Below are 27,196 nucleotides of genomic sequence, written 5' to 3' on the forward strand. Positions count from 1 at the left end.
GCTGGGCACTGGGGAGGGCACCTGGAGTGCTGTGTCCAGGTCTGGGCCCCTCGATTCCCATCGCACGCTTTGCAGGGAATTCCTTCGCTTTTCTCCCCTACTTGGCCCTTTTAGGTTCATTTCTCCCCCAGAACCGTGTCTTACTCCAGGTCCCAACACAAGCAGCAGTTCCACACCCCAGACCTGCAGGGAGTTCCCTCACCCCTCTCCCCTGATTTGTTTTCCAGGCCCATTCCCCCCCGGAACGATGTCCTACTACAGGTACCAGTACAAGCAGCAGCGTTACATCCCGGCTGGAATGAAGTGCCCCCCGCCCGTGTTCCCCCAGCAGTGCCACCCCCCCGGGGTGGTGAAGTGTGTGCAGTGCCCGGGGTGTGCCCCCACGGCTGCCAAGGTGTGCAGTGTGAGGAGGACCCTGCAGAGCCCTCGCTGCTCCTCGGGCTGTGTGGAGACACACGTGGTGGAAGGTCACTCCTGCTCCTCCTCCTCCTCCTCCTGCTGCTGCAGCCCCAGGAGCCTCAACCCCTGCACTGTGACCTTCCCTCAGCCCCAGGGGACGGGCAGGGAGCAGCTCTGCCTGTCCCAGTGTGGGCAGGTGGGCGTGAAGAGGTGCCCTCAGGTGTGTGCCCCCACTCCTCAGGTGTGTGTCCCAGCCCCTCAGGTGTGTGTCCCAGCCCCTCAGGTGTGTGTCCCAGCCCCTCAGGTGTGTGTCCCAGCTCCCCTGTGCCAACACAGCTCCTACCCTTACTCGTACCAGTGGTCCAACAGCTACCAGTACAACTGTGGGCAGCAATAAAGCCCTGGGAGGTGCCCACAGGACACCCAGGGGGTGAAGAGCCAGACTCACCCTCACCAGCTCTCGGGAGCACGACTCTTCTGGAACCACCAGAGCTCTGGGGCATCCTGACACCTCTAAAACCCAGCCCTCAGTGAATCCTCTCTGTTATGCTCTGTATTAGGTTTAGAGGTCTCATCTCTTCCTATCTTCAGTCTCTTGCCCCCCCCGGGCCAGGTCTCAGCTGCAGGAGGACAGTTCTGTCCCTGCTGTGTAAAGGAGGTGTGAGTTTTACCAGGGCACAGTCACTCACACAGATGATGTTACATCAAAGCAGCCCCAGTGCCAACAAAAAACGGGGCCTTTCCTGCTCGTCCTGCTAACAATAAACATTTCTTTCTGCTCTTGACTTTGCACCAGAGGAAAATTTGTGAAGAAAATGGGGTTTTTTTGCCCAGGGAGGTGGTGGAGTCCCCAGCCCTGGAGGTGTCCAAGGAAGGACTGGCAGTGGCACTGAGTGCTCTGGGCTGGGAACAAGGTGGGGATGGGGCACAGGGGGGACTCGATGATCCTGTAGGGCTTTTCCAACCTCAGTGACTCTGTTATTTAAATCCTGCACTTTGTTTTCTACACCATCAACAGAAATAAGACAACAAATGTAAAATGGGGGAAAACAGAAATTGACTTTCAAGTCAAGGGGGTCTATTGTGTGAAGCAACTCACTCTTGAAGCACTTACTGCTCAAACATCCACCTCCGATGTACCAGCTGGAAGTTCTTAGTCTGCATGACTTTATTCTCTATCCCCGACATCTCACAATAAAACCTCTACTGCATCCAACCATTTGCTTTCTAATGGGGTTGGGTTTTCCCCTCCATCCCTTCTCACACTCGACTCGGAGCTGAAAATCCCCAGCCAGGGACAGACAAGCTCCAATTCCAACCTGGGCTAGGAATAACTCCCCAGCTGCCCACAGAGGATCTCCAGACAACTCCCAGGGAAGCTGAGGCAGCTGTGGGGTGACAAACCCAGGGAATCACCAAGTCCCAGGCACTGGAATTGTCAGGGCAGAGCTCCAACCCCACGCAGCTCCACGTGTGGGACACTGAGCTGCTCACCAAGGGAGGTGTTCCCACCCCATCCACCGCGAAATCCCCATTAAATTGCCCCTAAATCGTTCCTCGGGCACTTGTCAGCGGCACCGCAGCAATTCCTTGCGCTCCCTCGCGTGGCCGATGGATTCGGGGAGCAGGAGGGAGCCCCAGGCACAGACACTCCCAGGGCTGAGGGCTCCACACCGAACTGCCCCGGGCTCCGCGGGAGCCCCGAACGCCCCCAGGTTACAGCAGCAACACGAACAAAGGATCCCTTCCTGCTCCTCTCAGGACTTTTCACCCGCACCTTCATGGCAGTGGTCCCAGGGAGCCACTGCTGCGTGTTCATCTGAGGAACTTCTCTGTTCCTCCCTCCCTCTGCATCATTCACCCAACTCCGCCGAGCTCTCCCACTCCCGGACAAAAGTACTGCAACCGAACTCGCAGTGATTTGCATCTCAGTGTGTCTGGGAAGGCAGCTGTCTGCTCTCTCAATAAGCTGGGAGGCAACTGCCACGTTTCTCATTATTCCGAATTAAAAAACAAAGAGGCTGAGTACTTAGAGAGGCATTTAGAGTGTCTCTGCCTTTCAGAAACCTCTACCAAGCTCTCAGGGCTGTCTGCAGAGGCAGACAGATGCACCGAGGTGGTTAAAGTCAAAATGATGTGTGGTCTGGGTGGGCCAGCCCAGCGAGACTGGGAATATCGGGTCAGAGCTGTGCTGGAAGCAGCACAGGTCCAGCAGCAAGGCCAACCTGCCCTGGGGAGCTGCACCTTCACCCAGCCCCGCCCCGGGGGTCTGGGGCTGAAAACAAACAGCAGCTCAGTCCCTTAATGCCAAATAACGTTATATGAGCCCCCCCGTATTGGCCAGAGAAGCTGGGGATGCCCTGGAGGTGTCCAAGGCCACGTTGGACAGGGCTGGGAGTTACCTGGGAGTAGTGGGAGGTGTCCCTCGCGGACCGGAACGAGATGTTCGAGGTCTCTTCCGACCCGAAGCGTTCCCCGATCCTGCAGCTCCATCCCGTGGCCGAGCAGGGGCTGAGCCGCAGGAATTTGTTACCTCCTGTCTCCGCCCCCGTTCCCGGAGCTGTTTGGGATGAGCTGGTGCGTGACAGGAGCTCAGCGGCGGCTGTTCTAATTAACTGCTGATTAACGAGCGCAGCCCAGCCCAGCCCAGCCCCGGCTGTGGGTGCACCCAGGGAGGAGGAGACGGGCAGAGGAGCCCTTGGCACGCTCGTGGGAGGGCTGGGGTTCTGCAGGGAGCTCGGAAGGGCTCAGCCCCCCATTTCTGCCGTTTAATGAGGCAACATTTCACCGCGGTTCTGTGGAAGGGGTCTTAAAGCTCATCCAGTGCCACCCCCTGCCATGGGCAGGGACACCTTCCTCTATTCCAGGTTGTTCCAACCTGGCCTTGGGCACTTCCAGGGATGGGGCAGCCACAGCTTCCCTGGGCAACCTGTGCCAGGGCCTCCCCACCCTCACAGGGAAGGATTTCTTCCCCATATCCATGTAAACCTCCTGCCTGTCAGTGTGAAGCCATTCCCCCCTGTCCTGGCACTCCAGGCCCTTGGAAATAGGATAAGGATCCCTCCTTCAGATGCCCCCACCCCGTGCAGAACATCATATTTCAGATGTCTCCTACAAACCAGGCTGGGGTTTCCTGTCCTTCAGTGAAGTAACCAGGAATCAGCTGTTAGTGAGGGGGAAATGCTCCAGCATCCTTAAAATTCCTGATGCTCTGGAGCCACGAGGCTTCCCCTGCTCCAAACTGTCAACCTAAAACTGGTGCTGGTTCTGGTGGGCTCTGGGTCCTGATCCAGGGAGCTGCATGGTCAGCAAATGCTCCTTGAGGGGGGGTCAGTGGAGGGGGTCCCCTGTGCTGGTGATGTTGGTGACATTCCTTACTCCAGCTGTCCTCCCCTCAGTGCCAGACCAGCTCATCTTGGGCTCAGAGCCTGGCCAGGCCTGTGGGGAGTTCCCAGGCAAACAGATCACCAGTCGGATGTGACTCCTGCCCATAATGAATGGAGCAATTAACACTTTCCATTTGATGCCTGTAATTGGAATGGGCTGGAGCAAAGCAGCTGAATAACGTGGGGAGGAAACTGCCTCAGTGTCACAGGGAAAGAACTGGGCAGGTGACCCACTAAGGGCTGGGTGGGACAGCAAAACAGGAAGCGATGCCGTTGGACTGGCCGGGCCAGGAGCAGCTCCCTCCTCCCAAGGGGCTGGTCCCTGTCCCCACGGATCCGGGGTGGCCACTGGAATCAGGTTGGCTGTGACGCAGCTGGAGCCCTGCTGGTGCCCAGGTGACAAATGACACGTTTGCCCAACGCCAGCCCTCCTGGCATCTCAGAAATGCTCCCTGAGGAGGAGAGAACGGGGAAATGCCCACGAGCTGCTGTGGGGGGGCCCTGGAAAACTCCTGAGGGCGAAGAGAAAAGGTTTGGTGCAAAGCAGGATAAAAAGAAGGACTTGCTCCAATCTTTGGGAGCGAAACAACACGAAACCACAGGGGTTTGTTGTCCCTCTTTGTGAGGTTCCCTCTAGGAAGAACTTGAAATGTGAAATTATAGAATCACAAAATGGTTTGGGATGGAAGGGACCTTAAAGACCATCTTTAACCATATCAATCATATTAAAGGTCATATTCCAACCCCTCTGTCGTGGGCAGGGACACCTCCCACTAGCCCAGGTTACTGGGAGGCAGCGGAATTCCCTCCTGCTGTGCAAATAAGCTGGGAAAAAATGCCAGGCCTGGCTCTCCCCACACTGCCCCAACCCAGGAACAGCTTCATTAGAACCAAAGGACTCCAAACTATTGCTCCCACGCAGTGCCAGCGGGTCGGGCAGTGGGCAGATGCTTCCCATGAACATCCTGCCACGTGTTCCCAGGAGCGGGGATGTCTCCGAGCCACAGCCCTGAGCTGGATGAATTGGGAATCTCCGGCCTGAGTGTCCATAATTGCCTGGCACACCAGGTGTTCCCTTATCAGGACAGGAAGTCTGGCTCAGGAGGTGATGCCTCTGTGGGCTGGGGGTCCCTTCTGTGTCCCATTCCCCCGCTGGGAACAGAAGGAAATGGTCCTTCCCCCCGACAAAGGGACAGTGGTTTGGGGCTCTCTCTGGTCACCCGAGTGGGAAGTCCAATACCAGAGATGATGGGTTGGTTTGACTAGAACTGGAATTACACAACCAACACAGGCCAGAGATTGCTGTCTGGAGGAAGGAAGTTGCTTTTCACTGTGGGATTTTGGGTGGGTTAAAGCCCAGGCTCTGTGTGTGAGGAAAACCAAGGCTGAGCTTTCAGAAACCAGGGGTTTGGGGTTCCCTCAGTGCTCCCCAGCGTGAGGCTCATGCCTGGCTCTGTGTCCCCCCGTGGCTGCCCATGCCAGGGCCATGCAAAGGAAGGGCACCCCTGGGCTTGGAGGCACCACCGGGGTGTCTTTCCTCACCTTCCCTTCGTGCCCCAATCTCTGCTCCCATTACAAAATCTGCAGTGCTGAGGCTGTGGGTGTGATAAGAGATCTGCACGTCCAGTGCAGGGCTCTTGCTCAAGTTTCCCTTATCTCTCTTTTTTCTTTATCTGCCTCTTGCCTCCCTCGCTCAGACTCAGCTCCAGGTTGGGGTTTGTCAGAAAGACGCAGATTTGATTTTTTTTTCCCAAGTGTTCTTCCACTTTTTCTGAAATGTTAGACATTGGAGTTATTTAAAAGTAATAATTCCTGTTTGCACACACTGCTGGGACACCCTCCACTATCCCAGGTAGCTCCAGCCTGGCCTAGGGCACTTCCAGGGATGGGGCAGCCACAGCTTCTCTGGGCAACCTGTGCCAGGGCCTCCCCACCCTCACAGGGGACAATTCCTTCCCAATATCCAACCTAAATTTCCCCTCTGTCAGGCTGAACCCACCTCCCTTGTCCTGTCACCCCAGTTCCTGATGAACAGCCCCCCTCCAGCTTCCCTGCAGCCCCTTCAGACCCTGGAAGGGGCTCTGAGGTCTCCACACAACCTTCTCCTCTCCAGGCTGAACATTCCCAGCTCTCCCAGCCTGTCTGCACAGGGGAGGGGCTCCAGTCCCTTTATCAACTTATGACCTGCACTCAAACACCACCAAATTTTTTCAGGTCCTGACCAGAGCAGTTGGAAACATTTTGATGTGCAGGACATTTCTCTGTTGTGGCCTCTGTGGTTTAAAGCCAGACAAGGTTGTGTTACCATGAGCTTTGCCCTCCCAGAGCTGCAGTGCTGTCCCAGGTCACCCCGTTCCATGGCTCCCAAACTCCCGTGGTAGCACCAATAATTTCCCAACGAGCTTTGGAGGAATGAGGAACTGAGGTGGGGGAAAGAAGAACGTGGAAAACGGGGTGTGCCCATGGCTTTGATGTGTGTGGCAAAGTGCAGGGACAAATAAAAGTGAAACTGGGAAAGGAAGCCACAGCTGGACAATGGACTGTTCAGCTGCCAAAGCCATTGGTTATTAATTACTGGGGAAAGTTGTTCTGGTTGGGGTACACAAAGCTCCTTGTCACTGTGTTGACATCCCTTGGCAGAGAGATAAAAGTCACACCACGTGTTGAAATCAGGAGAAATCCTCCCAGAAGGAGCCCCAGCCGAGGTCACAGGTGGTTTAGTACCATAGAAAGGCAATTTCTCAGTGGACAGACCTGGGGAGGGAGAGCTGGCACTGAGGAGAGGATTGAAAGCTTTGATCCCCAGAATAAAAGCAGAACCCAAGGAGTGGAGGCAGAGCAGCTCCAGATTAAAACTAATCCTTCATTTCCAGCTCCTGCCCCCGTGTGACACCGAGGATTAAGTGGGTAGAGAGGGAGGCTGTGCCTTGGCTGAAGAAATGGGCAGGGAGGGAAGTGAGACTGTGGGAAGGAGAAGAGCAGTTTGTGCTGGAGGGAGGGGGATGTGTGGCCTCAGGATGCAGGAACTGACTGTGCCAGAGCTGGGGGCACCCCCATGAACCGGGGGTGGCCTCCCTGCTGGGCACAGCCACGTGCTCACCTCCTGTCTGGGTGTCTGTCATCCCAACATCCCAACTCTTGCATCACCTCTCGTCTGGCACCGAGGGAGGGAGGGCAGGTCTGGCTGTGGTGGCAGTGACGAGATCAGGCTGCTCTGAGTCTTCTTCCTGCCCTTCTCAAGGACCACTGAGCCCAGTCTCTGAAGGCCCAGAGCAGTTGGGGGCACAGGGGAGATGTTGTGCCCTGAGAGTTGCTCCGTGTCCACCTCGCTGGAAAAGTGTCCCCCAGTCCCTCGATGGACGTGGCAGGGGACTTGTGCTTTAGCCCATGTCATTAAAGGTTTTGCCAAATTAAGCTACAGAGGGACAAACTGGAGGCTGAGGGAGAGGTGAATTACGTCAAGGACCAGCAGATGAAGGTCCATCCCACCACCTCCCATCCTCACCCCACCACCCTGTGACACAAACACAGCTGGGACAGGAAATTATGGGAGAGCTGCAGGAAGTACCCAGATGTCTCCTGGGGGCACATCCAGCCCACCTGGTGCCCAGAGTGGGGCCTTCTTCTCCAAGCAGGACGGATGTGAGGATCACACACCTCTTTCACAACCCACACCCAGGATGTAATCAGGAGGTAAACGAGCATCATGAGAGCACTTAGGGCTCTGTGGCAATCCCACTCCACCCTTCTGGGACAGCCCTGGGAGCTCCAGCCTGTGCTTCAGAGTGAGCCCAAATATTCAGTGCACAGGGCATCGTTTGGGGGTCTCTGCATGAAATCACTTAAGGGAGCTCTGACCCCAAACTGCTGCAGAGCTCGGCCTCTGCAGGGGGGTTTAGCTGGGGCTTTCCCTGGGGATGAAGCATCAGGCAGAGATTTTAAAGCTTTGGATTCACCCCCAGGTTTGAGACTTTGCCACTAGCACAGGTTGCCCAGAGAAGCTGCCCCATCCCTGGAAGTGTCCAAGGCCAGGTTGGAGCGACCTGGAGCAGTGTCCCTGCCCATGGCAGGGGGTGGAATGAGATGAGCTTTAAGGTCCCTTCCAACCCAAACCATTCCATGGTTCTGTAATTCTGTATCACTCTGCCCTTTGCATAGGATGGAGACACAGTTCTGCTTTCCCTGATTTCCAGTCTTTAGTAGCAAAACTCCCATTTTTATGCCTTGGAAGAGGGACCTTCATTAGTGCAAAGGAGCGGCTGGTTGGAAGCAAAACACTTTTATAATTAACAGATGAGAGATGTCAGTGAGCTCAGCCAGGACTGAGACTGGCTTTAAAGCTAATTTTATTTAATGTGAAGTGTAATAAATTAATTAATTAATTTAATGTGAGCATTTAACTTTGCTGGTGAAATGCGGGAATGTGTTCTCGAATTCCCCCCCGGCTCCCCCCTTCTGTCAGGGAGCTGGAGAGAGTGAGAAGGTCCCCCCTGAGCCTCCTTTTCTCCAGGCTGAGCCCCCCCAGCTCCCTCAGGAGTTCTCCAGACCCTTCTCCTGCTGCTCCAGCCCCTTCCCCAGCTCTGTTCCCTTCCCTGGACGTGCCCCAGCCCCTCCAGGTCCCTCTTGCCCTGAGGGCCCCAGCCCTGGACACGGCACTCGGGGTTCCCTCCCCAGGGCTGTGCTCATTTGGAGCACCCAAATCCAGCTTTGTTATTCCCCACTCCCCAGCACCTCCAATCCCAGGACCCAACTTTGATGTGCCAGGACGTGCTAAAGCTCTTCCACTGCCTCCTGACCGCCCTTGACCTCCAGAGCAGAGATAAACAAGCTGTTCTAGATATGCTAAGTATGTGCTGCAACCACAGCCCTGCATGTGGTTTTCAGACAAACACTGAATCCCTTGACATCTGGTTCCCCTGCCCTACTTCTCTCCCTGCTCCAGCCACACCACGGAGGGGCTTGGACACCCCCCTGGGAGCTGGACACATCCCAGAGGAGCTGGATGGTCTCAGCTGGGGGTTCCTGGCAAACATCACTGGGGGGTCGTAGGAAATGCTGCCCCAAACCTTGGGGAAAGGCTGGGAGGGGAAGGGATTTTTATGTCATTTAACTTTATTTGGCTCTTCCCACTTGGAAATTCATCCTTGTCCCCTCCAGCAGCCAGAGAACCTTGAGCAGCATCACTTGGGAGTGACACTGGCTGAGAGACTTCCAAAAGGTTTAATGACAGGCAGTGGGATTTAATTGATCCCGTGGAATTGATCCCATTAAATTGATTTTAAAGATTTAATAATAGACTTCTGGGGACTTTTACAGTTGAAACTCTGCAGGAATCCCATGAAATGCCTTTCAGATGAGAGCCTTTAACAGAGCCCTGGGGAGAGGGTCCCACAGCCCTTCACTGTGTGCTGGGGAGAGGGTCCCTTGTCCTCTGCCACTGGTGGTGATGCCACCTCCCTGCAGGCCACACTGGGGGGGTTGGTGAGGGTGAAGGGCCCTGTCTGAGCTGCAGCAGTGCCCAGATGAGATAAGGCTGAGCAGTCTCGTGCTCCAGGGCAGGAAGGAGGCACTTGGGTGGCACCAAGAACAGCTCTGGAATCATAAATCACGTTCCCGTTGCCTCAATCATCGACATCTGAGTGAAAGATCCTTCCAACTCTGCCTGGAGCTGGAGGGTTTTCTTGGAGGAACTTGCTGCTGCTGCTTGTTATAATTCCAATTTGGCAGAAGGGAGGCATGGAAAGTGTGAGCAAATTATCCAGAATTCCCCTGCAGTGAAGGGCTGAGGAGCTACAAGAGGAGAATAAAGAAAACCCCCCTTTTATCTCTTAACCCAGAGGCAAGTGTAGTAAAATACTGAGTGCAATAAATTATTCTCTCTCAGCAAAAGGGATTTTCCCTGTTCTGATGCTCCTACAAGGTTTAAGGAGAAGCTGTTGCATATTTATCTGTCCACTGCAGAGATGTAGCCCCTTGTCCTGTCACTCCAGGCCCTCGGAAATAGTCTCTCCCCAAGTTTCTTGTAGCTCCTTCAGGTCCTGTAAGGCCACAGTTGGGTCACCCCAAAGCTGAACAATCCCAATTCCCAAAGCCCCTTCCCTGCTTCTTTGGCTCTCTGGGTTCCTTCCCCTCACTCTCTGTAGGTCAAACCCTCCAAGGCTGTGAATGACCCGGAGCCTCCCAGCTTTGCATCATGTGTTGATTTTGGGGAGCTGCAGCTCCTCGGACTCATTGGAGTCCGACGTGTGTCCCCACAGCCCGTGGGGGTGACGTGGGTGTCACCCATAACGTATAATCCAGGGTTGCAACACAGTTAATGACACACCAGGGCCACGTCTGGGGGTTCAGGATATTGGCCAGAATGAGGAATAAATTACCCTCATGCACAGAGGCAAAAGTGCCTCTTTCCCCCCTCGTGTTCCCTCTCTGGAACGTTGGACCCCTCCGTGAGGGGACGTGGAATTAAGTCACTTGTCCATCCTGGCAGTGCAGCAGCCCCTCTGCTTTTCCCTGTTCCCTCACTTTGCTTGGAGTAGGTGGAGCCATCCAGTGATTTTAATGCAGCTGAAAACAAAAGAGGTGGTGGAAGGAAGGGAGATACCGATCTCAAATGACAGAGCCCCAGATTATGCTAAGTGGGTAGTTGGGGTGGGGTTTGGCTGGTAAATAAATCTGTCATTGTTTCTTTCCTAGAGGAGGACTAGATACTATATAAAAGTTCTCCCACACCACGTTCCCTCACTCCATTTGACTCCTTTCCACTGGTTCGTGCCGTGGGACACGGTAAGATATTGATATTTCCTGATGGGAACTCACTGGGCTGATCAGGCTTGGGATGCTCAGCTGGAAAAGGTGGCAGAAATAACGGCTTTGGGGTCTCACAGTCCGAAAATTCCTCTTCATTTGCAGGAACTTCTTTCTTTCCCAACAGTTCAGGGATTATGTAATCCCACAGGAAAAGTGGAGAGCTGGGACACAGAAAACCTGGTGTTTGGAGCCCCTTGGATTCCTCTGGGCCCAACATCACGTGGTGCCACCACGTAAACGAAGCTCCTGGAATATTAATCCTGAGGAAAAGGGCAGGAAAAAGAGGGTTTGCGGGTTCTTAGCAAAGAGTGGGAAACAAAAGAAATGAAACACAAAATGGGAGATTATTCTCATTTTCCAGCCTTTTGTCTAAATGGGAAAGGATTGGGGTTTTGACCAGGTTTTTTTCTTGGAGGAGCCACTTTGTCCTCCAGCAGTTTGGACACCTCAGCCCATTGACCTGTAGATCCCTTTCATTTTAGAGCTGCCTGTCAGAGGAAGAGAAATTATTCTGCCAGCAGAAGGACGTGGGTTGGGGGGGATTCAAGTACCAAAGAAGTGCTCAAACCTCAGAGCATCCCTTGGGCACAGACACACATCAAACCCTTCAGAGTGACCTGGAGCTGCTGAAACTCGGTGCAGCTGCTTTTTTCCCCCTTCTTTTGCATTGCTGATAACTTTTCCACAGGCTCTTCCTCTTCCTTCTCATTTTTAGGAAGAAATAAAGCACTCACTGTGCTCCTTTGAGACCAAGATTGGAGAATTTCAAAGCTCAACCAAATTATTGTTATGCAAATGATGACCTGTGTTCTTTGTTTCTTGTAGCTGTGGAATTTTAATCCCTATCCCCAAGCATTCCCTTCAAAATTCCCAAACCACACTTGGATGAGGGTAATTCTGGAGCACCAGGGCCTCGTGTGCCGCTTGCAGTGTCACTCTGACAACCTGCTGCAAGAGGGAATTATTAAGGAATTATTCTGGTTGCACTTGTCCTAGATAAAGAAAGGGAAATTAAATATGGATAAGGCAGTTCTGTAGAAGACTTGATATGGAATAAGCTGAAAACTTCCCAGCTTTTCCTTTTAATGTGTTAACTCCTGATGCTGAAAATACCCTTTTGCATCAGCTGCCAGGGAGGGAGCAAAAAGGGAAGCCAAGGCCTTGTGTGGACCCTGTGTTGAGCTGCCACTGGGAGGGGATGGGGTGGCACAAGAAACACAAGTTTCCCTCCCCCTGGATGTTCTTCAGGCCTGTTTTTCTCCTTTCTCTTGGAGGACTCCACAACATTTGGGACGATGGGTTCCCACCAGCAGAAGGGCGATGGCCAAGGGGTGTCTGAGCAGTCCGGGGGCTGCCACGGCGGCGGAGGAGGAGGTGGATGCCACGGCGGTGGAGGAGGAGGAGGAGGATGCTGCTGCTGCCACAGCAGCGGTGGAGGAGGATCCATTGGATACCAGAGCCAGGGATCGTCCTGCCATGGAGGAGGAGGAGGAGGAGGCGGCTGCTGCGGCGGAGGAGGCGGCAGCGGCGGTGGGGCCGTGTATCAGATCCACTCCTGTGCAGGAGGAGGAGGAGGAGGAGGAGGAGGAGGAGGAGGAGGAGGCCAGCAGAGCCAAGGATCCATCTGCATTATTGGAGGAGGAGGAGGAGGAGGAGGAGGAGGAGGAGGAGGAGGAGGAGGTGGAGGGCAACAGAGCCAAGGTCCCATTATTATCAGTGGAGGAGGAGGAGGAGGAGGAGGGGGAGGAGGTGGAGGTGGCCACCAGAGCCATATTCCCATCTGCATCCCAAGTGGCAGCATCGGAGGGGGAGGAGGAGGAGGAGGAGGTGGGTCAGGCCAGCAGGGCAAAGGCATCATCATTATTGAGGGAGGCAGCAGTGGGGGTGGTGGAGGAGGTGGTGGTGGGGGCTACCAAGGCCAGGGTCCCATCTGCATTGGGGGTGGAAGTGGTGGAGGTGGAGGTGGTTCAGGCCACCAGGGCCAAGGTCCCATCATTATTAGCGGAGGTGGTGGTGGAGGTGGTGGAGGAGGAGGAGGTGGGTCAGGCCAGCAGGGCAAAGGCGTTATCATTATTGAGGGAGGCAGCAGTGGGGGTGGTGGAGGAGGTGGTGGAGGAGGCCACAAAGGCCAGGGTCCCATCTGCATTGGGGGTGGTAGTGGTGGAGGTGGAGGTGGTTCGGGCCACCAGGGACAAGGCCCCATCATTATTAGTGGAGGAGGAGGTGGTGGAGGTGGTGGAGGTGGTGGTGGAGGCCACAAGGGACAAGGACCCATCATTATTAGTGGAGGAGGAGGTGGTGGAGGTGGTGGAGGTGGTGGTGGAGGCCACCAGGGCCAGGGTCCCATCTGCATTGGGGGTGGTGGAGGAGGTGGTGGAGGTGGTTCAGGCCACCAAGGCCAAGGTCCCATCATTATTAGTGGAGGAGGAGGAGGTGGTGGAGGTGGTGGTGGAGGCCACCAGGGCCAGGGTCCCATCTGCATTGGGGGTGGAAGTGGAGGGGGAGGAGGTGGCTCAGGCCACCAGGGACAAGGACCCATCATTATTAGTGGTGGTGGAGGTGGTGGAGGTGGTGGTGGAGGTCACCAGGGCCAGGGTCCCATCTGCATTGGGGGTGGAAGTGGAGGAGGAGGTGGTGGAGGTGGTTCAGGCCACCAGGGACAAGGACCCATCATTATTAGTGGAGGAGGTGGTGGAGGTGGAGGAGGAGGAGGTGGTTCAGGCCACCAAGGCCAGGGGTCCATCTGCATCATCGGGGGAGGTGGTGGAGGGGGCTCCTCCAGCTCTGGGGGGGGGTCCATCCAGCAGCAGACCCAGCCCATCTCCTTTCCACCCCAGATCAAACGCAAGTAGTGGCTGCACACTGGACTCTCACACCAAGGAAGTCCAAGATATGAATGAGCCTCACATTTCTTCCTCTGTTCAATTTAAGAGTTTAAGTTATTGCTGGTTCCTTTCCCTTGGGAGTTTTCCATCCCGCTCTCCAGCTGAGCAGAAGCTCTGGTGCTGTGTATCCCTGACTTCCAGCCAGGGGCCTGTTCCCTGCCTCGATTTTCTGGTGCTTGCACAAGACAATAAAACTTGCAGTTCTCAAGAGTTCCTGAGTGTGAGTGGTTGGATTTTCTGACACTGGTCGCTTTATTTCCATCACCAGGATTTCACTCTGAGCTGAGGCTGTTGCAATAAAGCTCCAGAACGTGGAAACCCACCTGTAAAAAAAACTTTGGGTTCATTAAATATTCTTAGGTCATCTTTTATTGTCTCTTGCCAGCGATGATCCCGACTTTTGCCCGTCAGAGGAGGTACCACAAAGTTAATCAGTGCAGCCCCTCTACCTCACCCAAAAGTCTGGTGATGCCCAAGGAAGTTTTAAATGGTTTAGGAGAGAGAAGATGCAAAACCTCTGCTACCAAGAGTAGCAGAAAGTGCTCCAAAGGTGCTATTACAGGTGTGAGTGAAGCTGAGGCCCCACACGTGGTGCTCAGAGCTGCCCCAAGGAGCTGTGGAAAAGAAATGAGGGGGTTCTCCAACCCTCTCTCCAGTTCTGAACCCCCAGTGGAGCCAGTGGCAGGGCCAGGACTTCAGTAAACCCCTTCCAAGGGCTTGGGATTCTAATTCTGGAATAACCAGGGGTTTCCTCATTCCCACAGGGCTAAAACACAGCTCCGGGGATGAGTCTTCAGAGGGAGTTTCCCTGTGGGAAGGGATTGCTTTGATGTGGTTGATTCTGGCAATTAACAGGGAAAGAAAATGAACCTTCCCTGCCTGAACTGTTGTGTGTGAGGCAGATGATGGACAGCTGGAGGTGTCCCAGGAGAGGCAGGAGTGACCTTCCTCCACATCTTACATGTCCCTCTACCCTCTCCCCCATGGGGACCTCAGGGGTACAACCAGTCTCAAACCATGTCCAAGTGAGCTCCTCCAGCTGGAGTTGCCACAGGAATAGCTGAGTTTCCTGGGATTTCATTATGGGAAGTCCCAGGGTGCTAAAACACCAGTGACTGAGAGCTGCACACTGAGGTTACCCACAAAGTGCTAAGGGAAGGTTTGGGGTCCCACTTGAGAGGGGTGGGAGCGTTGCTGTCAGACACCCCTGCACCCAGAAATGGCCCAGGACCAGGGAAACCAGGAGCCAAGTTTCAGAGGCTCTCAGCCTGACAGCAGGAGCCCAGCATGTTCCTAAATGCTGTTGCTGCTCCGGAACAGGGAGGAATTCCTGCTTTGGGTCACTCTCCACCAAGATACTGATGCACAGGGTGGATGTTGGACCAGGTACCTCCCACCTGCAGCACTTAACTCCTCTCCAAAATAGGTGTCACCCTTCCTCCCAGAGGGGGCATCAAACCTGCCTGACCTCTGCCCTGTCCCCAGTGGTGGAGTCAAACCCAAGTCATGGTCCACCCTCCGCTGGGGCAGTGGGGAATCCAGCCATGGGAGATTCCTTTGCTGCCCCCACAGCACCACTCCCACCCAGTGCAGACCCCTCCACTTCCCTGGGCATCTCCGTGGGCAGAGAATCATGGAATCATAGAATGTCCTGAGCTGGAGGGGACCCATGGGGATCATCAAAGTCCAACTCCTGGCACAGGACACCCCAACAACCCCCCCGTGTGTCCCCAGCCTGTAACACACCACGAACAGGAGGCTCCACAGCCCCTTCTGCTGTCAGTCCCCACCCCAGCAGCGTCTCCTGGTTGGAGTGGAGGGTGCTGACCCGAGTTCCAGAATCCTACCTGGGAATTCAACCTCGGGAGCGGAGCTCACGTGCGGGACCTGCGGCGCAGCCGAGGAAGTGATGCACTGGAGAGGCATCGCTCTGATCCCGTGAGTCAGGACAAGTGGGCTGAAGGAGGACACTGCTCAGTAAATAAACCCATCACCATTCCTTTGGATGCCTCACTTCCCACCTGGGAAGAGCAATATAAAAGTTGGTGGATCTCCCGGGGCTTCATTCGCTCAGCTTTGCTCTGTGGGGAACGTGGTCAGAGCCCAGAAGGGTAAGTCCAGTTCTGCCCCACGGAGAGATTCTCCTCTTCCCTTCCTGCAAAACAGAGATGCTTTGGTGAAGTTGGCCTGGTGGGTGGAGGTGGGAGGGCACACGGATTTAGATCTCCTGTGGACGCAGCAGAATCATCCCGTGCTCCTCAAAGTCTTTCACCAGTGTAGAGATGGACACGGAACAGCTTTGGGATAAAAGGCTTTAAATGATGATTCTGGACAGTGTTGTTGGGCTGCTGCGGGAAATCCTCGGCAGGGTGGTGGCTGCCCTGAGTAAAGACCTGTTCCTTGCAGGGTGGCTGCTGAGATGTGCTCCAGGCAAAGCTGCCATGGGATGTCCGGCGGGTGCCACAGCTGCTGCTGCTGCTGCCACGGGGGCAGCTCCTCCAGCTACCAGTCCCAGGGCTCCTCCTGCTGCGGGGGCTCAGGAGGGGGAGGAGGGGGATCCTGCTGCGGAGGAGGATCCGGCGGTGGCAGCCAGAAGGTCATCATTAGCTCTGGCGGTGGAGGAGGAGGGGGAGGCTCCTCTGGATGCTGCGGTGGGGGATCCAGTGGGGGATCCTCGGGAGGGAAGATCATTGGAGGTGGAGGTGGAGGAGGATCCTCCGGATGCTGCGGTGGGGGATCCAGTGGTGGATCCTCGGGAGGGAAGATCATTGGAGGTGGAGGTGGAGGAGGATCCTCCGGATGCTGCGGTGGGGGATCCAGTGGTGGATCCTCAGGAGGGAAGATCATTGGAGGTGGAGGTGGAGGAGGATCCTCCGGATGCTGCGGGGGAGGATCCGGTGGTGGATCCTCAGGAGGGAAGATCATCGGAGGCGGAGGCGGTGGAGGGTCCTCTGGATGCTGTGGGGGAGGATCAGGTGGTGGATCCTCAGGAGGGAAGATCATCATTGGAGGCGGTGGAGGGTCCTCTGGGTGCTGCGGGGGAGGATCCAGTGGTGGATCCTCAGGAGGGAAGATCATTGGAGGTGGAGGTGGAGGAGGGTCCTCTGGATGCTGTGGGGGAGGATCCAGTGGTGGATCCTCAGGAGGGAAGATCATCGGAGGAGGAGGCGGTGGAGGATCCTCTGGATGCTGCGGGGGAGGATCTGGTGGTGGATCCTCAGGAGGGAAGATCATCATTGGAGGTGGAGGTGGTGGAGGATCCTCTGGATGCTGCGGGGGAGGATCTGGTGGTGGCTACGGGATAGGAGGAGGATACGGGGGGGGCAGTGGGGGATCAGGCCAGAAGATCATTATCAGCTCTGGGGGTGGAGGAGGAGGAGGAGGAGGAGGCTCCTCTGGATGCTGCGGTGGGGGATCCAGTGGTGGATCCTCAGGAGGGAAGATCATCATTGGAGGCGGAGGTGGTGGAGGATCCTCTGGATGCTGCGGGGGAGGATCTGGGAGCTCCTCGGGCCAGACCATCATCATCAGCTCTGGAGGTGGTGGCGGAGGCTCCTCCCAGTCCTCCCAGCAGAAGTGCCCCATCGTCATCCCCAGCATATCCCACCAGTCCAAGCAGAGCTGCTGCTTCCCTTCCGGCCAGAAGTGACAGCTGGGGCAGCTCCAGGTCCAGCAGGACCAGCCCAGCTCTGCCTTCCCAGTTTGCTGCTCCCTCCATGCACACCCTCTGCCCTCGTGTCCCCTTGGTGCTACATCCCAGAGCTGTGAATTCCCAGGTGGCTCCTCTGTGCCATCAATGTGACAGGAAATAAAGATTTCGGTGTCCAGACAGAACTGGTTGTGTGAGGTTGCTTTTAGCCTTTGTCAGGCCCCTGTTTTTACTTCCCAAAAAAATGAATAATGCATCAAAAAGATTCCGCTGTGGAATGTTCTCCGGCCTCCAGTGCTGGAGCAGGGGATTGTTGACAGATCTTCCCTGAGAGAAACCTCCCTGTGGAAGCAGATGGTCATTGTCCCTCTGGCAAATAACATCCCCCAAGGTTTGCAACTTTAACCTGGGAAATTGCTCCACCTCAGTTTTCCCTTCCCAAAGAAATCCCAAGATCTGGGTGCAGAAATCAGGAGAAAGTCGTGGAATTATGAAATGGTTTGGGTTGGAAAGGACCTTGAAGTTCACCCAGTTCCATCCCCTGCCATGGGCAGGGACACTTTCCACTATCCCAGGTTGCTCCAGCCTGGCCTTGGACACTCTCAGGGATGGGGCAGCCACAGATGCTCTGGGCAACCTGTGCCAGGGCCTCCCCCCCCTCACAGGGAACAATTCTCCATAGGGGAGATGCTCCAGTCCCTTTATCAACTTTGTGGCCCCCTCTGGACTTGCTCCAACAGTTCCATGTCCCTCTTACACTGGGGACACCAGAACTGGACTCAGTGTTCCAGGTGGGATCTCACCAGAGCAGAGTAGAGGAGGAGAATCCCTTCCCTCACCTGCTGCCCACACCCCTTTGGATGCAGCCCAGGACAGGGCTGCTTTCCTCTCAAAGTGGGAAAGTCCTCTCAAAGAGGGCTCCCAAAGCCACCTTTGGGACAGGTGTGATTAGTCCTGAGTCCAGTGAACTTGAAGCCCAGAGGGGTTTTGTCCATCTCACAAACACGATTGTTGGGGAGGAAACAGAATCAGGACTAAAGGGAATCATTTGCCATTCAAACTCCTGAGGGATCCTGACTGACCAGCTTCTGCCTCTTGGACAAAAACTGGGGAGTTCTTCTTACCCCAGCAGTATCTTCACCGTGTCCCACACTATCAACACTGGCGCTGCTGGGCATGAGGGAAGCTCTGGGAAAAGGGACTCTGGGATCTGGCCAAGGGTTTTTCCTCTCTCACAGCAACGCACCCCAGGGTGAGGTGTTTGCAGTGGTGAGGCTGAAAGGTGACCTGACCTGCCAGCCCATCCTGGGGGTGATGGCACTGCAGGGCAGAGGAGGGCCCAGGCAGAGCCCTGGCCTTAATTTGGGGCAGCCCCCACCACGAAGCCTTTTGCCTCCCCCCTCCCCTTTACCCAGCGCAGGGATCAGAGTCGCTCTGTAGGCTGGGAGAGGCTGTGGCAGTGCCGACCCCTCCAGCAGCTCTGGATCCAGCCACACTTCTCCTCCACACCTGGCAGGTACCAAACAAGTCCATGTGCTGCAGGTTCAGCATTTCCAGTCCCTGCAGGGTCCAACCTTGGGGTCTCCACAATCCATCGTTGGACTGTGAGCCCCTCTCACCACCCCTTCCAAAAGCCTCCACGGCCTTTCCTCACTCCCTGGGTACCAAAGAGCTGCTAATCCTGGGTGTCCCTGTGTGCTGATGAGCTGCTAATCCTGGGTGTCCCTCTGTGCAAGTCCCTACACGTCAGTGCACGGAAGGGATCACGGTGTTGAGATCCTCAGCGGTGCAACACCCACGCTCAGCTGAGAGCCAGGACTGCGGTGACACCTCAGATCTGCTGATGAGAGCACAGATAAGGCTCTTTGCACTGGAAGGAGTCCAAAGCAAAGGGAAGGACCCCCCCTGCACGAGTGTTCCTGGTGCTGATGGTCCTGTCCCCATACCAGAGGGGTGTGTGTGCACTCCCAAGATCACATTCATGGTGACGGGGCTGGGACCTGCTGCTGTCAGGAGTCCTCACAGCTAAAATCCCCGATTACTCCCTCTCTGCTCAGTGTCCCAGGAGGGTGGATCTGCTGTCAGGCTCCAAGCACGCGTGACGCAGTGGCAGGATGAGTGCTGGGACAGCTGTGCTGGCAAACTGTCCCTCTGCAGCAAGGAAAATACCCAGGTGACTCCCCAGCTCACGTGTGGGAGGGTTGGTCAGTGAGGACCCTCAGAAAATGGGTCCTGCTGAGGCAGAGGAAATGTTTCCTGCCTGAGCTCAAGGGAAGGGGCTTGATGGCCTTCAAAGGCATCTTTGCCAACAGAAGGGTTTCAAGACTTCACTCACTCCAGTTTGGAGGTTGGGACCCCTGGGAGCTGGAGCTGAGCACAGACCTCTCTGCTCAGTCCAACAGCCCCTTCCACCTCAGGCTCCCGAAAGGATGAGGGGAAATGTTCCCCCTGCCTCTGTCACCCTCAGTGTCCTCTGAAATGGGTCTGGGCTGCTCCAACGCAGTGCTCTCCATCGGAGGAGGTACCTCTGGCCTGTTGAGCCTTTCCCAGCAGGAAAGGACATACTGGACATACTCCTGCTCCCCATCCAGCTCCCCCTCTTGCCAGTCCTTGAGGAAACTCCCTTCTCCCAAATTCTCTGGAGCTCTGCTCCAGCACATCCTTCACCCTCGTCCTTCCATCATTCTCTGGCCCAAACTCACTCCAGCCTCCACCCCTCAGCATCTCCACTCTCTGCTGAGCACCCAAGAAGCTGCAGCTCATCAGAAACACATCAGGGAGCCCCCAGATCAGACCCCCCCAGATCAGACCCCAAGAAGCCGTTTGCCCCCAGCGTTTGAGGGCAAAGCTCCCGGAAGCGAATCATTAAATAGAATTATAAACTGTGCTGCAGAAAGTGGTTGATGCATCTCCTTCCCATCACCCCTGTGCTGCAAGTGAGTCAAAGAAGGAGGCAGCCAGAGCCAAGCTCTCTGTCAATAAACCTCTCAGCATTCCTTAGGGTGTCTCACTTCCCTCGGGAGCGCGATGTACATGATATAAAAGCTCACCCATCCCAGGGCTCCTCACTCACCCGCCGCCGAGCATCACACAGTTCCCAGATCCACCGAAGGTAAGGCCGTTGATACGGAAAATTCTGGAACCCCAGTGCAGGGAGATCCCTCCACCAGCCGGTCTTTGAGGGTTCTTTGAACGAGGGAACTGTGGTGGCTCCAGAAACCCACCTGATGTGCCAACAGAACTGCCTTCCTTAGAGGGGGGAGTTGCAGCCGATGCTCTGGGGGCTGAATTTTCAGCTGCTGGGAGTTTGGGGCATCCAGAGGGATGAAATGTTTCAGGCTGCCAGCTCGGAGCGTGTCAGAGCATGTGTGCACATGTGTGCTCACAGTCTCCCTGCACACAGAGTGTTCCTGTAACTGCTGTGCCCTGCAGGGCACTCCCAGGGAGCTCACAAGGGTGAGGGAGGTTAAAGCTCCAGGAATGGGGCAAAAGGGGCATTTCCTGGGTCCTCTTCCATTTTTTTGTCTGCTGTGAAGGCTCAGCTGCCCCTCCAAGGTTCTCCTTTCTGACAGTGCTGTTCCTTGCAGGTTCCCAGCTCCAAGATGTGCTCCAGACAAAGCTCCGGAGGCTGCCACGGGATGTCCTCCCAGTCCAGTGGGTGCCACAGTGGGGGCTCCTCGTGCCACGGGGGCGGCTCCTCCAGCTACCAGTCCCAGGGCTCCTCCTGCTGCGGGAGCTCCTCTGGCTATGGCCTGGGAGGGGGGTACGGCGGTGGGTCCTCAGGAGGCAAGGTCATCATTGCAGGAGGAAGCAGTGGAGGATCCTCTGGATGCTGCAGTGGAGGATCCAGTGGTGGCTGCGGGATAGGGGGAGGATATGGTGGTGGATCTTCAGGAGGCAAGGTCATCATTGGAGGTGGAGGTTCCAGTGGAGGATGTTCAGGCTATGGGATAGGAGGAGGGTACGGTGGTGGCTCTTCAGGATCAAAGAGCATCATTGTGGGTGGAGGTAGTGGTGGAGGATCCTCTGGATGCTGCAGTGGAGGATCCAGCTATGGGCTGGGAGGAGGCTACGGTGGTGGTTATGGTGGTTATGGCTCTTCAGGGTCAAAGACCATCACTGTAGGTGGAGGCAGTGGAGGATGCAGTGGTGGCTATGGCGTGGGAGGAGGGTACGGTGGTGGATATTCAGGATCAAAAAGCATCATTGGAGGTGGAATCAGTGGGGGTTCCTCTGGATGCTGCAGTGGGGGATCCTCAGGATATGGCATAGGAGGAGGATACGGAGGTGGTTCCTCAGGAGCAAAGGTCATAATTGGAGGGGGAAGCAGTGGTGGAGGTTCCTCTGGATGTTGCAGTGGAGGTTCCTCAGGATATGGGATAGGAGGAGGATATGGTGGTGGTTATGGTGGTGGATCTTCAGGATCAAAGAGCATCATTGTAGGTGGAGGTGGTGGAGGTTCCTCTGGATACTGTGGTGGAGGGTCCAGCTATGGAGTGGGAGGAGGGTACGGTGGTGGATCTTCAGGATCAAAGACCATCATTGTGGGAGGAGGCAGTGGAGGTTCCTCTGGATACTGTGGTGGAGGATCCAGCTATGGCATAGGAGGAGGATGTGGTGGGGGTTCTTCAGGAGGGAAGATCATCGTGGGAGGTGGAGGATCCTCTGGATGCTGCGGGGGAGGATCTGGGGGTGGCTCCTCGGGCCAGACCATCATCATCAGCTCTGGAGGGTCCTCCCAGTCCTCCCAGCAGAAGTGCCCCATCGCCATCCCCAGCATATCCCACCAGTCCAAGCAGAGCTGCTGCTTCCCCTCCGGCCAGAAGTGACAGCCTGGGGCAGCTCCAGGTCCAGCAGGACCAGCTGAGCCTCTGCTGGGGCACCTCCAGACCTGGCTCTGATTGCCTGATCCTTCCCTTGTGTCCTCTCCTCTTCCCTGGATGCTGCATCCCTGTGCTGAGAACGCCAGGACTTACCCCGTGCCCTGCTGCTGGTGTTGGGAGGCCTTTGATAATGTTGTGCTGCTTTTCCAAAGGCCCTTTTTATATCTAATAAATATTATAATAGCTCAAAACTGCCTTTTTTGGGAAGTTTGTTTATTTCTCATGTTACCAACCAGCATCTCCTGGTCTTGGAAGGTGGAAATCCATCTGATGAGGTGCTTCACTCCTCCTTGTAAAGGAGATGATGGGATCAGTGGTGCTTTGCTGGAGGTGAAGCTCTAAAGTCACCCAGTTTATTGCCCCAGAGTGTTTGGACCTTCGTTTTCTACCTGGTAGAGGAACAGCAGAGCCCAAAATGCCAAATAACCACAGCACCCAACTCCCCTTTGGTGCCTGGTCATGGTGCAGCCACCCCAGCTCCTGGTCCCACGTCCTCTGAGGCACCAGCACCCAATGGCCACATCTGTGGAGCTGATGGGAGACCTGACCAGGCCCACCAGGCTCAGTTCAGAGGAGCTGGAACTGGGGATGGCCCAAGAGCAGCTGTGGATGCCCAAAGTGAACAACAACATCACGTCCCTGCCACCTTCCCCTTCCTTCAGCTTTGCAAACCTCAGGGCAGCTGAGGACACAGCCTCAAGCTGTGCCAGGGGAGGGTCAGGTTGGACATCAGGAGGAATTTCCTCCTGGAAAGGGTGGTGAGGCTTTGGAAGGCGCTGCCCAGGGAGGTGGGGGAGTGCCCAGCCCTGGAGGTGCCCAGGGCAGGACTGGCTGTGGTACTGAGTGCTCTGGGCTGGGGGACGAGGTGGGGATGGGGCACGGGGGGGACTCGATGATCCTGGAGGGCTTTTCCAACCTCAGGGATTCTGAGATTCCATGATCTGTTCCCAGAGGGAAGCCCCACACACTGAGGGAGCCAAATCAGCCCTGGGGTGTAAAGGAAATAAAACCAGCAGCAAGTCCCTCAGGCAGCTCCACACACTCCAAAAGATGCCTCCAGGCCTCAAATCCCTCCCTGCCCAGGCTTTTACAACCTGCTGTGGCAGCACCAGCACCCTGGGCAAGGCTTTCTGCCCCACAGACTTGGCCTTTGGCCAAAGCTGGGACTTGTTGTCATCACAGCAAAATTCCTTGGAGCCGAGCAGGCCTGGCCCAAAGTGCACGAGCTGCTCTGCAGAGCCAGGCTGGAGCAGGGCGGGGATGCAGCTCAGATCTGCAACCCTCCAGACCACCCCGAGCCCCCTTTCCAAGCCAGAAGGAGGATATGAGAAAGGAGGAAGGCAGGCATTTTGGAGGCATGATCCTGCCTTAAAACACCATCCATGCTGGGTTTAAGCATTAGGACACTCTCACCTCCACAGTTCTCTCATGAACCTCCCAGAGCATCTCTGGCACCCTTGCAAAATTCCCAACTGGGGAATCAGTCCCTTTTGGTGACCTTCTGGTTTGGATGCAAATGTTTTTCCTTCAGAAAATCTCCCCCTGGAGCCCCCAGGGAGCTGCTGGAGGGATCAAAGTGCCACCAGCTGCTCCTCTGCCCCACGCTCCCTAATCCTCTGCATTCCCCTACACCCACGTTCCCACCCACCTCCCCCGGGTCTCCCCCACCTCTCTGGGGGCCGGAATGTTCCTCCACAGCCCAGGGCAGGAGCTCAGGAACGGGCTCATTAGGCAGGAGTAACAATTACTGGGTGAAGGGAGATATGGATCGTCGCCATGAGTCAAACACTGAAATCCCAGTTTGATAGGTAAATAATCCTTATCATTCCCGAGGGTGTCTCACTTCCCATATATGTTAAACACCATATAAATGTTCCTGAGGCTGTTAAAGCTCCTCATTCAGTCGACTTTTACCTTCTAAATGTGTTTCCTATGGCTCAAGAAGGTAAGTCTGATTTTTTTCTGAGACTTTATTAATTCATATTCATGAGAGGTACCTTCCTTTGGGACCTTGACCTGTGCTTGCCTGAGCAAAGTCCTTGGGATCTGGACAGTTTCTTCTGGATGGATCAAATCCTTAGGGAGAAAGGTGAAATCCAGTCACCAGACTGGGAGCCAGAGGGCAAAACCCAGATTAGTCTGTGGTGGGACCAGCACGTGGTGACTGCACAACCTCTGTGGGTCTGAAAGTGCTTCCAAAGCCTGGGACCCATTTTTGATGTTATTTAATAACAAGCTCTGCTTCAGAATGGCCACAAACCTCTATGTCTGGGCCAATTACCTTCCATAAAAGACCTTTGGGGGTGCAATAACAGAGCCAGAAATGTCCTGGGGAGTGGAAACTTTGATCCACTGCTCTTGCAGCAGGCTGAAAACAGAAACAAGGATAATCCTGGCTGGTTTTGCAGCTCTGCAGCTGCAGACATGAAGGTGAGTGGGGAAAGCCAGGGCAGTTCTTAGATGGTAAAAGAATGTCCCTCAGGTTTTGGTTCTCTGGAAATACACCCTGGAGATAAAAAGGAGGAAAACTATCCCAGGAATAGTCCAGATACCCTTGGATTTGAAAAACAGGGGCTTGGAGCAACCTGGTCTAGGGAAGGTGTCCCTGCCCATGGCAGGGGGTTGGAAGGGGATGATCTTTAAGGTCCCTTCCAACCCAAACCATTCCATGCTCTCCAAGAGCTCGGCAGTGCCCTGCTTTGAAGGCTGGAGTTGCCCCAGGCCCTGACAAAGCTTTTCTTGCCCCACCACCTGAACCCTCCCCACCCCCTGAACCCTCCCCACCCCCTGAACCCCCCCCACCTGCCAAGGTGCGAAATGAAGCGAAACTGGGCAAATTTGGGTGGTTTTTTTTTTCTTTCCTCTCGCAGCTTTACCGGTGCCTCCGAGCCAAATGTGCCCACAGGCACCGGGGCTACTCCAGGGAGATCTCCCTGCACCACGGAGGGTTCTGCTCCGGGAGCTTCTCCGACCCCCTCGGACGCGCCTCCTTCTCCTGTGGTAGGGAAGGCTCAGTCACCTACACCCGGAGACCTTCCTACTGCCCACGGCCCTCCTACAGCCCACGACCCTCCTACTGCCCCCCCGTGCCAGCGTCCCCCCCCTACAGCGTTTCGGGGGGCTACACGTGTGGCGGGGAGGGCTCTGTGGTGATCACCGGCGGGGGCTGCGGGGGCACGTCCGGCTGGGGTGGCACGGGGGGGACAGTCCCCGTTTATGCCCCCAGGGGGGGAGGAGGGGACTGGGGACACAGCCTGGGGGGCGAGGGGGGGTCCACCCTCCACCCTGGGGATTTGGGAGGAGGGTCCGGATACGGATTCCCTGCACCCCCCAGCGATGCCTTGGCAGGGGGGGTCACTGGGGGACCGGGGTACTACAGTGGAGGGTCTGGCTACGCCCCCGGGGGGGTCTCAGGCCCAGAGCTCAGCCCGGGGGGGGGTGGGTGCTCCCAGGTGCTGCAGCAGAAGTGCCCCGTGGTCGTTCCCAGCACCAAGAGCCAGCAGTGCAAACAGAAAAGCCACTGGCCCCCCAGGCAGAAGAAGTGACTGACCCGCCAGAAGTGCCCCTGGGTGGGCCACAGGGTGGCTTTTCCATGATGACACGTGTTCCTCGTGTCCCTCACACGGGGCTGAGCCGGTGATGGCACTGCTGGGAGAAGTGGTTTGTGACTGGTGACAGGAAAAGATTCCTCTCTCCGTGTCCCTTTGGATCACGGGCTGGAAAATAAAACTCCGTAGCCTGGGCGTAGTTTTAATATTTGAATGATTTCTTTCATTTCTGGCTCCTTCACCCAAAACACAAACGGATCCTCGAGGAATCTCCACAGGACAAAGTGTTTCTGCCAACATTTTTTGTGTATATTTTAGAGCCACACTGAAATGTAACATCGGTTTTAATAGAATTAAAATACAGTGTTTTCAACAGCAAGAGAAGGTTCAGATGGCAAGAGGACAGTGCCAGACTTTTCAGTGGTGCCAGAGACAGGACAAGGAGTGATATCCATAAACTAAACCTCAGGAAGTTCCACCTCAGCATGGGGAAGAGCTTCTTTCCATGGAGGGTGGGACAGGTGCCCAGGAAAGGCTTGGAATCTCCCCCTCTGGAGACATCCCAGACCCCCCTGGACGTGCCCCTGTGTCACCTGCTCTGGGTGACCCTGCCTTGGGCTGGGTGATCTCCACAGGCCCCTTCCAGCCCCAACTATTGTGGGATTCTGGGATTCTGTTCTTAATTTGCCTCTTGCCGAAGTCAGAGCTGTTCCCTCCCCATGGAAAAGCTGTTCCCTGCCCAGACCCCCCCCAGGGACACCCCACGAGCTAAATGAAGGAGATATGCAAAACTCCCGGGGGTTTTCCACCTGATTATTATTTACAGCGTGACCTGGGGAGTGAAAGGTTGTTTACCTGGGAACAATTCCACGCCGGGCTCCTGTCCCAGGGAGTTGCAGGGATGGTGCAACCCGAGCACGTCAACCCTCGTGTGAGGCAACTCAAACAAGCTCGTTGGCTTCTGCTCCACAACCTCCCTCACGACATCTCTGGATGGGATCAGGCCCTAAATTAGGCACAGGTTAGGAAGAGATGGTTCCTCCGTGCCGGGGCAGCGCGGGGGAGGTTGAACATCCAGCCTTTGCCAAACGTTTCATCTGCCAGGACTGCGGTTGTTTGACTCACCCAAATAGTTGTTACAGAGGAAAAAAAACACCCACAGTTCTGTGCCCATTTAAAAGTGAGACGTGAAATCACACTGGTTATTTTTTACCGTTCTGCTTTCACCCACCTGTGGGGATTTTGGCCCTTTCAGCTCAGTAGAAGTCCAGAAAACTTTGCCCTGATGTTTGGAAAACACCAAAGGCCCAAATCCTCTCAGCTCTAAACCCATGTTTGGTACCACAACGGGGATCCTTCACACTGTAAAATGCTCTAAGACCATTGTGCAGGGAACATTACACAAGATTTTCACACCAGCCACATTAAATTCCATTCTAAAATTAGGCAGCTTTATAATTTATTTGAGTCTACTTAAATTTCTAAAATCTACCACTTCGTTACTGACTTCTGTGATTTTCCCTAATTCACCTGAGAGCATCAAAAGTAGTAAAAGAACTCTGAAAGCTCAAAAAAAATCCAGGAGACTTCCAGAAAACCAAGTCTGGGGGGTTCAAATCTTTGTGTCTATTCAACTGAC

General features: G+C 55.3%; 4 protein-coding genes across 4 annotated transcripts; all 4 read left to right on the plus strand.

The window, feature by feature from the left end:
• Positions 1-247: 247 nt before the first annotated feature.
• Positions 248-796, plus strand: LOC113991154 (keratin-associated protein 10-8-like). The gene has a single exon (XM_027727247.1). The coding sequence runs from the start codon at positions 248-250 to the stop codon at positions 794-796; it is 549 nt and encodes a 182-aa protein (XP_027583048.1).
• A 15,100-nt stretch (positions 797-15,896) lies between these two features.
• Positions 15,897-17,126, plus strand: LOC120324389 (loricrin-like). Its single transcript, XM_039386877.1, has one exon. The coding sequence runs from the start codon at positions 15,897-15,899 to the stop codon at positions 17,124-17,126; it is 1,230 nt and encodes a 409-aa protein (XP_039242811.1).
• A 3,602-nt stretch (positions 17,127-20,728) lies between these two features.
• On the plus strand, positions 20,729-21,955 carry LOC113991183 (loricrin-like). The gene has a single exon (XM_027727280.2). It carries the CDS (start codon positions 20,729-20,731, stop codon positions 21,953-21,955), a length of 1,227 nt encoding a protein of 408 aa, XP_027583081.1.
• A 2,478-nt stretch (positions 21,956-24,433) lies between these two features.
• LOC113991155 (loricrin-like) lies at positions 24,434-25,554 on the plus strand. The gene is made up of 2 exons (XM_039386913.1): positions 24,434-24,439; positions 24,880-25,554. Exons 1-2 carry the CDS (start codon positions 24,434-24,436, stop codon positions 25,552-25,554), a joined length of 681 nt encoding a protein of 226 aa, XP_039242847.1.
• The last annotated feature ends 1,642 nt before the right edge of the window (positions 25,555-27,196 follow it).

The sequence above is a fragment of the Pipra filicauda genome, unplaced genomic scaffold (assembly GCF_003945595.2).
Source record: "Pipra filicauda isolate LSUMZ 115617 unplaced genomic scaffold, ASM394559v2 scaffold512_size417520_pilon, whole genome shotgun sequence".
NCBI classification, from domain to species: Eukaryota; Metazoa; Chordata; class Aves; order Passeriformes; family Pipridae; genus Pipra; species Pipra filicauda.